This window comes from Nyctereutes procyonoides, unplaced genomic scaffold, assembly GCF_905146905.1.
Source record: "Nyctereutes procyonoides isolate TBG_1078 unplaced genomic scaffold, NYPRO_anot_genome, whole genome shotgun sequence".
Taxonomy (NCBI): Eukaryota; Metazoa; Chordata; class Mammalia; order Carnivora; family Canidae; genus Nyctereutes; species Nyctereutes procyonoides.
The window spans coordinates 20,171,543-20,184,526 of NW_026575142.1; the positions used below are offsets into that span (position 1 = coordinate 20,171,543).

Consider the following 12,984-nt stretch of genomic DNA (forward strand, 5'->3'; position numbering starts at 1 on the left):
TGCAGGTTAAACATAATTTGCACCTGGATGACCTTAGGTATCCATGTACTTTCATTAGCTACCAGGCAATATAGTAGTATATGTATAATATAAATAAGAACAGGAATATAACTTAATATGTACCATAAAAACATTAATGTAATATAATGTATATAATGTATATAGTAATATAATATTTGATGACCTTGGCTATCATAAAAGGTAATAATATAACATGGTTATCATTCTGTGGACTCCTGGAAAGATTCATACACACACACACACACACAAGTACTCCTGGAATCCAGTGATAATACGAGCCTAAAATTCTAACAGTTGAGAACAGAAGAACCACTCGATGAATGCAGCTTTGGTAAACTCAGAGGATGATCATACAATCAAATACTTAAAATAATATATATAATAGTATAATATAATATAGCAATGTAATGTAATAATAAAAAGAAAGCAAGCAAGCATGCACTTCTGAGCGAAGAGTTAAAGCCTTGTAGTAATGAGGAACTTCACATCATATCTGTTTCTTAGATTGTAACAGTTGCTCATCAGTTCTTTTCATATTTTAGTAGAAATTAAGAAGGCTGTGTCTAGATACTTGCCAAATCTCTGAATAATTTCCATTTCACTAATATATTAACATAAATATATATTTAAGAAGAACCAATTCTCCCATAGATAGCTGATTCTAAAACACACTTTTTTCCCCACATGTTACCGTTTCTGAAATCAGAATGTCTTAGAGATGAATCTTAAGTGACATTTTAGATTCATTGAGGTACAGATTTGGAAATGAGGTAATGTATTGAGCTGAGGCATAACAGAAATGAGATCCTGCCCTAAGGAAAAAAGTAATCTGCTACTTAGTGAAGAGCCATTGGGTACAGGGGATGATTGTGGACTGGATCGCTTCAAGGAGGCAGTAGTGAACATGGCTGAGAGTTTAGGCTCTGGGGTCAGGCTGCCTGAGTTTGGATTCTGAGTCTGCCATTTGTTCTTAACTCTCACTCTCCCAATTTCAATTTCCTTACTGCAAGGTGGAGATAATGATAGTAACTACTTCAGAGGATCCCTGTGAGAATTAAATGCACTAATATGATGCTGGATGCAAAGTAAACTCTTCTTAAATTGCCGTAGCCGCAGCTCTTGTGTAGCCACTGCCATTGTCCTAGTCATAAAAACACTTTTCCAGCTGAGTGACATTTATACCGTCATTTGAATTTAGTCTTGGGCTTTAAAGTTTTTGTACTTTTTAAAAATCTGTCAATATTTCATGAATATCCTAACTGTGCTAACTAGCACTTATTGTTCATTCTGGGTCAGGAGAAAAGCTCCATTTCCAATGGAACTTGTTGAATATTTTGAAAGAGTGTTATTTTAACTTCTATCTTTACAGCACGAGGCAGCAAAAGTTTTACAAGATGCCATCCATGAATTTTCTGGGACATCTGAAGAATTACGTGTTACCATTGCTAATGCAGACTTGGCTCTGACCCAAGGAGATGTCGAGCGAGCTTTAAGCATGCTTCGGAATGTTACAGCTGAGCAGCCCTATTTCATAGAGGCCAAAGAGAAAATGGCAGATATTTATCTGAAGCATAGAAAAGAGAAAATGTTATATATTTCTTGTTATAGGTAAATGGTTATTTTTAACCCATTGTATTTTGACACACTTCTTAAAATTAATCCCCAAATTTAATTTTTTCTTCCTTCTAACTGCTTTAGAGATATTTGATTGACCGCTTCCTTAACGTGTTCTACTACCAACTGCAATCACATTAACCAAGTAACTCACTCTCCCTAAAGACATAAATCGTAGTGATAATAATTATTTCAAACTGTGGCTTACTCAGGGTTCTTAGCTGTCCTCCTTCATTAGATGTTATTTCTAGACCTTAAATCTTCCTGTTTGGGTTGGGCAAGAGCAACAGTTACATGTATTTTAATAGCTTAAGAAAGCTGTGTGATGTCACAATTCAGGGTCATTTTCAGTGCTCAGCATAATAGCAATAGGAAATTATGGCTTAGTATACACCACACCAAGGTCATGGATTCCAAATTTTCCTTGGTGAAAGGGCAGGGACTTTAAAAGCTGTGTCATGCACTGGTACCCTTAGGAATTATTGGGATACACAGCACACACAGACACGCACACACACACACACACACACACACACCCCACAGGTTGCTCTTACTTTTCTCCCCAGACAAAAAGATAAACATACAAGCGCACACTTTTATGTAAGAGAAAATCAGCATTTTTATCTGTTGAGAACAGAGCAGAATGCTGGTGAGTTGTAGGTTCATCTATATTATGTAAATATCAAAATGTGGAAAGCTGCTCTGGTTCTTTGTGGTTGTTGAGTGATTCAAAGAAACTGAGCAGCATCCCATGTATAGATGAGTGAACTGGAGATCCTAGATCATATTTTCTATGATGTTTCCCAAAGATCAGCGCCGTCATCTCTCATGAGATTTGTTTTGGATGCTCTATAATATCATAGTTAAAAGCATAGGCTTTCAGGAAGATCTGACACATTAGTTGTAGACTTCAATTCTTTAGCATCATCTATAAAATTATACTTCTCATATAGTTTTCGGACCAGTTGCATGAGAAACTGTATGTTACAATAGCATCACATCATAGCTTTGTGCTTTCACTCCCACATCATTTCACATCATTACAAATAACCTATTTCTGTATAGTGAGAATTTATATGTTTATTGTCTACCAGTACTCGTTACCTGCATTTCAGAAAATGGAAAGACTCAATGAAAAAAAGGTTGATCTAGCATAAACAATCTGGGTGTGGGTACGGGTGGGTTGTTTTTTCTTTTACAGTGTTACACTGTTGGAACTATAGAAGGGACTCTAAAGGCTGTTGGTTAATTGAAATAAGTGAGCTTATCTTTTATTTAATTGGTTTAGAAGATATTTGTATTCAGTGTACTAAATAGAGCTGGTCTGATTTCTAGAGAAATTGCTGAGAGAATGCCCAGCCCCCGTTCTTTTCTTCTCCTTGGTGATGCATACATGAATATACAAGAGGTAAAATTTCTGATGCTACTGAACTCAGATTTTTTAAAAAACATCAAAACTCTTTTTATTGTGATTAGCTTCATATTCTATTAAATATTAAATGTTATTTAATATTTAATGATTCAGTCATCACAGTAAAATGGAGATAAGCATTACGATATAGCTATTGTTTTCAAATTGAGATCCAGTAATTCAGCACTATCATTTGAAATAGAGATGGTGTCAGAAGCAAGAGTCTCTTGTAAGCAGCAGAATGAAGAGAGCTACTGGCTAAAAAAGTGTTTACTAATGAGTTACTCGTAACACTAGTGACTGTCACCTCTCTAAAATTGTCAAGTGTCTAGACTTAACTATGTGCTTTATTTGTCTCACTGAGTGAATAGTCCAGGGATAGAACTCAATTATAGAAATGTTGCCCTTTAGTGGGATACAGCTCAGCTGTTTATTCATTGCTTATTTTTTGTATCTGCCAACATTAGCCCGAAGAAGCCATAGTAGCGTATGAGCAAGCATTAAATCAGAATCCCAAAGATGGAACCCTGGCAAGCAAAATTGGGAAAGCACTTGTCAAAACTCACAACTATGCAAAGGTAAGTACTTTACGTGTTTGAAATATATGTGTATTGGATGAAATGTTTCAAGCCCTGCTCTGTGAGAAGTCTTCAGCAAACACTGTTTTATATCTTGATGGTTATAAACTCCAAATTTATATTCACAAACTGGAATTTATGTTAAAGACTTTCTCAGTGTCTCTTCATCGCTGCATTTTACAAAGACTCTTTGGACCCTAAAATATACTTCTGCAACCTAACCCTAAACCCTGCAACCAATCAATTATGAGGAAGTTGCTCTGGTTACATCATTTTCATTATATGACAAAGCATGATAGATGTCCTTTCTGTTGAACCAGTTTCGGTAAGCTGTGCGTTATACCGGCCCTCTAGCGGGGATAGTGGATTTTCCTTTAGTTGTTACATTCTTATTCTTTTCCTGGTACTATTAAACATATATACAACGATTAGTAGAGTATTTGCATCCATAAAGTTCACTGGCCACTAGAATAAAACTAGTAAAAAAAAAAATTTCACCTAGGGGCACCTGGGTGGCCCAGTCGGTTAGACATCTGCCTTCAGCTCAGGCCATGGCCCCAGAGTCCCTGGATTGAGCACTGCGTCTGGCTCCCTGCTCAGCAAGGAGTCTACTTCTTCCTTTCCCTCTGCCCCTCTCCCCACTCATGCTCTCTCTCACTCGCTTACTCTCAGTCTCTCAAATAAATAAATAAGATCTTTTAAAAAAAAAAATTCATCCAACACTTTTCATCAGCTGCATTTCATAAGAAATGCTAGTTGCCTTGTGTAATGTTTGATTGTCTAAGAAAAATGTATGCTTAACTAATAGGTACATGCCTAAGCTTCTCCTAGGGTATTTCCAATTTCTATATGCTTTAAGTATATAATGTCTAAAACATCAGTGCTTAACACAATTCTCATTGCCTTATTTTCCTAACTGAAATGCTTTTTGTTTAGGCAATTACTTACTATGAAGCTGCTCTGAAAAGTGGACAACAAAATTGCCTTTGCTGTGACCTGGCTGAGCTTTTATTAAAATTGAAATGGTATGACAAAGCAGAAAAAGTTCTTCAACATGCTCTAGCTCGTGAACCTGGTATGAAAGTCTTTCTGATTTGGAAAAAAAAAATGTGCCATACCTGATATGTCAGATCTATTTTATTTTTATATTATGTAAATGTGTATTCGTATTCCCAGTTTTATATATGTGAGGTTGATTATTTCATTTATGAGCATGCCACTCCACTAAAATAAGATATTTTAATAATCTAATTTATTTCTTTTTTTTATTATTTTTTATTTTTTTAATTTTTATTTATTTATGATACACACAGAGAGAGAGAGAGAGAGAGAGGCAGAGACACAGGCAGAGGGAGAAGCAGGCTCCATGCACTGGGAGCCCGACGTGGGATTCGATCCCGGGTCTCCATGATCATGCCCTGGGCCAAAGGCAGGCGCCAAACCACTGCGCCACCCAGGGATCCCAATAATATAATTTAAACAGATGTATGAAACAGCTAATTCTGTTAGCTGTTTAGGATGGAAGGATACTTTACTTTCCAAAATGACATAAAGGGAATTTTCTTTAAATTGCAACTGCAAACACATACATACACACACACACACACACACACACACACACTAAATAAATAAATAAATTGCAACTACATCTGATGTTTTTATACATCAAGTAAACATTTTGTAATCTTTACTCCTCTTTAAGTTTTTTTTTTTAAAAATTCAACACTCTAAAAGAGTATAATATGTAAGACCCCAATTTCTCCTGTAAATTCTACTTGCCTGTTCTCAAACTGTCCTCTAGAGGTAACCATTTTTGTGTTCTGGTGTATATGTAAATATGTAAGTGCACTATGCATAACTTTTCCTTTCACATGTATTGTTCTTCCCATTCTGTACCTTTTTCACAGACAGCATGTCCCAGATATAGTTTGATGTTAGTACATTACATGTCATTCTAATGATGTTGTAATATTCTAGAACTCCAAAGTGTTTTTAAACTTTCCTTCAGTTATTGGGCATTTAGTTGATTTTCCATTCTTTTGATTTAAACTGTGTTCCAGTAAATATCCTTCTAGCTCATTAGTTGTTATGTACTTGCTTATATTTCTTAAGAGCAAGATGCTAAGTCAGAAACTGTGTGGATTTAAAACTTAACTGGATACTATAAATTGCCTTCTTACAAGTTTGTGCAAATTTGCTTTTTAAAGATCTTTATTTTTAAAATAAAATCTAGCGCTTACTCATTATCAGGATTTAAAGATTATAGAAGTGAATGAAAGTTGTTACCCCACTCTCCAGACAAAACCATATTTACCTTGTGTATCATCCTAATTAATGTCTCCACCTTGCCTCTTTGTCTCTCTCTCTCACATAATTACATACCATGCTTTTCCTTCCAAAATGGGATCATATTATACTACCCATCTGTAGTAGGCATTTTTCGCTTAATAGCTTCTATTGTTGGTAAATGTAGCTCTTCCTTATTTTCTTTAGCACAGGTACAGCATTCTACTCTATGTTAATGTCATGGTTTATTTGACAAGTCTCCTGTTGATAGACAGTTAGATTGAAGACGTTACAGGCTGTACTGAGACTGGGCCCTTGTTTACATACCTCTGTGTGCTTCCTAGAATTGAGTTATATGCTCCGGTTCTTTCTACCATGGCCTGTCATTGGGTAGTATTGCTCATAGTGGGGAAAACCATTTTAATTTGCATTTCTTTGATGGTTATGAGGTTAGGCATCATTTTATGTCTGTAGGTCACATTTTCTTCTAGGATGTTTTTGTTCATATCCTTTGTCTTCGACCCTGAACCTCTGATTCATCATCTGTTACCTGTTACTCATTTGCAGACGTCTTCTTCTAGCCTATCCTTTTGTTCTGTTTTTTCAATTGAATTTATTTCCTCAGATAGAATACTTAATTATCACATATACTGATCTTTTCTTTTTTTGAGTCCCAAATTTCCTATCATGCTCAGAAAAAAAAAAATTCCCTCATCCTAACATTGTAAAAATATTCTTTTATATTTTTCTGGAATTTTTGTAGAACTCTAATTTTTGTGCTTTAATCCACATACAGTTTTTACTATATAGTTTGCCAAGTGGAGAACAATTTTATTTCAATGCCATTTATCAAAATGCCACTTTTATCATGTAATAAACTTATTTATATGTATGACTGCTTCTGGGAACCTTCCATTTTGTTGCCCTGAGTTATTTTGCTTTTGCCAGTGTCATATCCACTGTAAATGTCTTCAGATACATGATAAGGTCAGCCCACTGTACGTTTCCTAGGTTTTCAAAATGGTATTTTAATTTGCTTTGATGAAGTCAGTATTTAAATTCTTCTGATTTTGGATGCATTTACTATATAAAGTGTTATTAGTTTCATAAAAATATTTACATGGGTCTGTTAGACCTTGCTTGAGACACTACAGATGGCCTTACATGTGCATACGCAGTTTTGAAAAGGTTATGAAAGAAGAGAGATTCAAGTGGCATGTTCTGCTTATGTGGGTGTAAGTTTATGACATTTATGTAATATAAATGCTTTCACGTAATAAATATTTGTTGAGCATTTCATTATAATTTCGTTAATGTCCACATTTGTTTTTGAGGTGATTATGATTACCCCCGTCTTTAAATCGGCAATGTAAGGCTCAGTTTCCTTGACATGCCCACCTTCATGTAGCAGAAGTAGCACCTGGGTTCTAATAAGCATCTTAAACTTGGCCTGTCTGCACAGGAATTCTTGAGCTGCCTCCTCACATCTCTTCCCCTTGTAGCCTTCTTTGTCTCAGTAACAGCTTCATCCTCTTGGCCGTGCTGAGAGCCCAAATCCTAGCTGTCACCCTGGTCCCCGACTGTTGATTATACTTTCTGAATATATTCAGAACCCCAGTCTGGGTCACTGGTTCCACAGCTGCCCCCCTGTACAAGCTGCCGTCGTCCCCAGAGGATTGTGGCGGTGACCTGCCACCTCTACTCCCTATTCCGTCCTCAGCCCCACAGCCCTGCTATAGCTTCTCTCAACCTGGCAGCTGCAGTGAGCCCTTTATTTATTTATTTACATTTTATTTTATTTTTTTCCATTTGTTTTTATTTAAATTCAATTTCCCAACATACACTATGACACCCAGTGCTCATCCTGTCAAGTGCTCTCCTCAGTACCCGTCACCCAGTCACCCCAGCCCCCCACCCACCTCCCCTTCCCCAACCCTGTTTGTTCCCCAGAGTTAGGAGTCGCTCGTGGTTTGTCTCCCTCTCTAATATTTCCCACTCAGTTCCCCTCCTTTTCCTTATAATCCCTTTCACTATTTCTTATATTCCATGTATGAATGAAACCATATGATGATTGTCCTTCTCTGATTGACTTATTTCAACATAATAACCTCCAGTTCCATTCACTTCAAAGCAAATTGTGGGTATTCATCCTTTCTGATGGCTGAGTAATATTCCATTGTATATATGGACCACATCTTCTTTATCCATTCATCTGTTGAAGGACATCGTGGCTCCTTCCACAGTTTGGCTGTTGTGGACATTGCCACTATGAACATTGGGGTGCAGGTGACCTGGCATTTCATTGCATCTGTATCTTTGGGGTAGATACCCAGTAGTGCAATTGGTGGGTCGTAGGGTAGGTACATTGAGCCTTTAAACGAAATAGATCTGCTCTTGTCTGCTCAAGCTCACAGCCATCTCCCATTTCCCTCAGAGAGTCTTCAGAGATAGCTATGGGGCCCTTCTCATGTACGCAACATTACTCCTCTGACCCATGTGACAGTCTCCTCGTTCCTGTGCCATCTCATGGCTTTTCTTACCTGTAAAATAGCAATAATGGAACCTGCCCCTCAGGCTGAGATTTGAAATAAATAATATATATAAACCACTTTGATATACATGTGGCATTTGATAGTGGAAGAAACATATTTTTGTTACTTATCTAGGGTTTTTTTATTGCTCTTAAATCACTAAGTAATAATACCAGGTATTCAAATAGTACTTAACTAGATTATTTTAATTGCTTTGCATATTGCAACTTATTTCATAACTTATTAACTTTTTAAATTTTATAGCAACCCTATGATATAGGTACTGTTATTTCTGCTATTTTACAGATGAAAGAGAAGCACAAAATGGATCAGTACCTTTTTCAAGGTTAAATAGCTAGTAAATGAGAAGGCCTAGATTTGAAACCATATTGCCATCAAAGTTGGTGCTCTGAAGGTCCATATTTCATCACATATCAAGTACTTGTTATTTTAAAAACAGCAGTTACCTTAATTGCCCATAGCAACTTGTCTCTATTATTTTTTAATGACCTCAATAAACAAAGATGTTTATAGGCTTAAAAACGAAAATTGAAATTCCTATGTGTTGTTACATTGTTATCTTTTAATACACTTTTAAGGAAAACCTTGTTGGGGCAGCCCGGGTGGCTCAGCGGTTTAGTGCCGCCTTCAGTCCAGGGTGTGATCCTGGAGACCCAGGATCGAGTCCCACGTCGGGCTCCCTGCATGGAGCCTGCTTCTCCCTCTGCCTTGTGTCTCTGTCTCTTTCTCTGTGTCTCTCATGAATAAATAAATAAAATCCTTAAAAAAAAAAGAGAAAGGAAAACCTTGTTGTTATCTAGTCCTTTAACTTTTCTTCCAGCTAGTTTTTATCCTAAATCTTTTTTTTTTTTTTTAATTTGGCCATTCTTCAGTTAACCAACAAAGTTTTTCAACTTTTTTTCACTATTAGTCAAATCTTTCTTTTGTAAGACCACTATCAAAACTTGTAGAAAATGTAAACATTCATTTAAAATGAATATTTGTTCTCACTATCTTCTTTTATAGTAAATGAACTGTCAGCTCTAATGGAAGATGGACGTTCTCATGTTCTTCTAGCAAAAGTTTATAGTAAAATGGAAAGACCTGATGATGCAATCACTTCATTACAACAGGTATATGCATTTGTTTCTGAATGGTTGTGGGGTGGGAGGTCAGAGCAGAAGGGAATATGCCACATATAAGAGGAAGACAATTTATTTCAGCCCAACTGCCACAGAAAATAAGCCAAAACAGAAATAATGATTGAATGCCAATGGATTGTACTGCTTAAATGTGTTATTGCTAATTATTATAACAGTTAGAATTAGTTGATATTTTTAATCCTCTTTTAGAGCTGAGAAACTTGGTTTAATAATTTGTGTAGTCACATGACTAGGTCACAGGCAGAATTTGAACTCATTTTTTTCTCTTTTGCTTATTTATATCTTCCTTAATTTCTCTTAATATTTTGAGGTTTTCTAAGAGGTTTTCTACACATTTGCTTAATTGTATTCTTAAGCAGCTGATGGTTTTTGATGATTTTTCGATTTCTATTCTGTTGACAATTTTTTAAATAGATGACTTAAATTTTATCAACTGCACTCTCTGCAGCTATCAAGATGCTCATGACTTTTCTCCTATTTTTACCCATTAATGTGGTGTATTAAATCGATTGATTTTCAAATGTTAAACCACCCTTATATTCCTTAAATAAATGTCACTTTATTGTGAGTTTTAAAAAGATATTGCTGAAATTTAAAGATACTAATATTTTGTTCAAAATTTGTATATCTGTGTTCATGAGGGAGATTGGATCTCTAAGACTGTTGCTATTTCTTTAATGTTTAGAACAATTCAATATTAAAACCCATTTGGATCTTGAGGCTTCATTGATGGAAGGTTTTTAATAGTGAATTCAACATCTCCAGATTTTAGACTATTTTTAAACTTCTTATATTAGTTTGAACTGTTGCATTTTTAAGTAATTGTTCATTTCATCAAATTGTCCAGTTGATTGACATCAATTTCTTCATTATATCTTATTTTTGAATGTCTGCAAGTACTATAAAAAGGACTTATTTTATGATCCTGATATAGGAGATTTTGTTTTATTTTCCTTCTACTATTAATAATAAATTATGGCAGGCATTAATTATCTTAATATTTTCAAAAAAACAACTTTTGCCTTTTCTGCTTCATTAATGTTTTTCCTTTTAGCTCATTAACTAAATTCTTCTACTTTCTTTGGATTTGGTTTGCTGATCTTTGCCTAGCTTATTCAAATAGTATGTTAGATAATGGATTAGTTGGCATTAGTTCTGTTCTTGTTCCCTTAAGGTAATGGATTTTTCTCTAAGCATTGCTTTAGCTACCTCCTTTAAACTTTAAATAATAAATAAAGTTTATTATTACTCAGTTCATAATATTTCTCCTTTCCACTTTGATTGCCTCCTTGGTTATTTCCAAGCAGTTCTGATTTTCTTACTATCTTTTTTTTTGGGGGGGGGTACCTCTTAATCAGTTTCACCTATTTTATCCATCCCTCCATACCCTCCCTTCTGGCATCCACCAGTTTGTTCTCTATATTTCAGTCCTTGTTATCTTTTGGATATTGGTTTCTTTATCTTTATCAATATCTTTTGGATATTGGTTTGATATTTCTTTCTTTGACCATTGTGGTCAAAGACATAGTTTGAACTATTCAATCCTTTGATATTTGTTAAAGTTTGCTTTCTGTCTTATAATCAATCTTGGTATAGGTTGCATGTAGATTTGAAACAATGTGTTTCTGTCATTACTGAGTGCTTAGTTCAACATGTGTCTATTAAGTCAGGTTCGTTGATTGATTTATCCTACATCTTTTCTGAGCTTGAAGTGGAACATAGAGCACTTCACTAGTAATCCTGTGTTTAGGAGACCATACTACTTGCCACCTTTTGACCTAATTTTCACGTACTCAAAAGAGTTCTGCATTCTTCAAAAAAGGTATCAAGTATTTTGACTTTGAGCATTAGCTAACAGTGGTGTGTGTGTGTTTATGTGTGTAAAATAACATATTTTAATAACTTGTCAAAATGTCCAATTTTTTTATTCTAGTTGTGAATGAATTGATTTCTGTGATACCCATCTAAGTTTATGATTTCATTACAACATGTAATCTTTAAAATGTTAATATCCTTAATTGTTGGTATGTTTTAATCCGTATTTTCTGATCACATGATAAGAAAATTATACCTAACCTTAGGTTAGCTACCATTAGCTACAAGGAACATGTAATTTTAGTAAATTCAGACTTCGAAAATATTTCAGAAGTGAATTTGGCCTGTTTTACCTTTATATGAATACTGCTAGTCCCAGCTGCCCTGGTTACATGAGTCCTTATGTTATCTGAGCAGATACATCAAGCAACACTAAGAGGAGAATAAACAATATACATGGTTAGACAATGTCAATGAACCAAATTTTACTAATTTTAAGCTTATATGTTATAGCACAGAGATTATTCATCTTTAATAAAATGTAAAGAACCATAAAATTCTTCTTGTTAACATTCTCTGCATTCTTATCTCCAAAATGATATATCTTGAGTTACAGTTCAAATAAAAACTTAAAAATGTCATAAAAGTTTTTGATATTTTAAGTTCATTTATTTAGGAGCCATTTACTGAGCCTAATCCCCAAATTATAAGACTTGAAGGGTTCCATCACAGTATTTTTGCATAGTTGCTAAACATTTTAGGGAGTGGAAAAACGTACTACATTTAAGGAAGCCCTGAGTCTTATTAATTTTACTTTCTAAAAATTTCAGATTTCTGAAATAACTCTACAGTTTTCCATCTCTGTCATCTCTGTCACCTTTTAGCCCCGTCCAGCATTATCTTTTGCCAGATGCCTCCAATAGCCTCCTCACTGATCCCTATTCTCTTCCAACACCAGCATAATTAGTCTGAAAGGCAGACCTGATCTTGTCACTCCATGGCTTATAAACATGTAGTAGTAATTGCCCTATAGAAAAAGCTTCCTTCTAGAATAAAAACCAAATAATTTAACAAACTTACCTGATGTAAATTTTCTCTGTATTTCTAGCCATTTTTCCTTCTAATTCTCTGGCTAAGCAATAGTATCCCTCACCTGTAATTCCTAATGCCTATATTCTAGTTCCATCTCCCTTCTTTCTCCCAAACTCACCTGGGTGTGACTACCAATAATTCTTTAAATATCACTTCACCTCCAAGACTAGGTTAGGTTTCGTATTATGTACTCCTACAGGGACTGGTATTTCTCAGCCATAAAACTCATAATTTGCGGTAGTTATTTTATTATGTATCTTTCTGCTAAAATTAAAATTTCCATGAGTGTGGGTATAGTCTCATGTCTTATGCCCCTAGCAAATACTTGACTCATTAGTTTTCTGTGCTGTGTAACAAATTAGCATAAATTTTAGTTGGTGAAGACATTTATTTTTTCACAGTTTCTGTGGGTCAGTATTCTGGGCATGGTTTAGCTGGGTCCTCTACAAGGTGTCAAGATAGTCAAGTTGTAA

At 35.2% G+C, this 12,984-nt stretch overlaps 1 protein-coding gene across 1 annotated transcript in view; it reads left to right on the forward strand.

The window, feature by feature from the left end:
- TTC21B (tetratricopeptide repeat domain 21B) overlaps positions 1–12,984 on the forward strand; it is a 78,083-nt gene that overhangs the window by 32,196 nt on the left and 32,903 nt on the right. Inside the window, exons 15-19 of the mRNA XM_055308265.1 lie at positions 1,391–1,629; positions 2,971–3,043; positions 3,514–3,624; positions 4,561–4,699; positions 9,468–9,574. Coding sequence (XP_055164240.1) covers positions 1,391–1,629; positions 2,971–3,043; positions 3,514–3,624; positions 4,561–4,699; positions 9,468–9,574 — 669 coding nt within the window. The remainder of the gene's footprint in view (positions 1–1,390; positions 1,630–2,970; positions 3,044–3,513; positions 3,625–4,560; positions 4,700–9,467; positions 9,575–12,984) is intronic.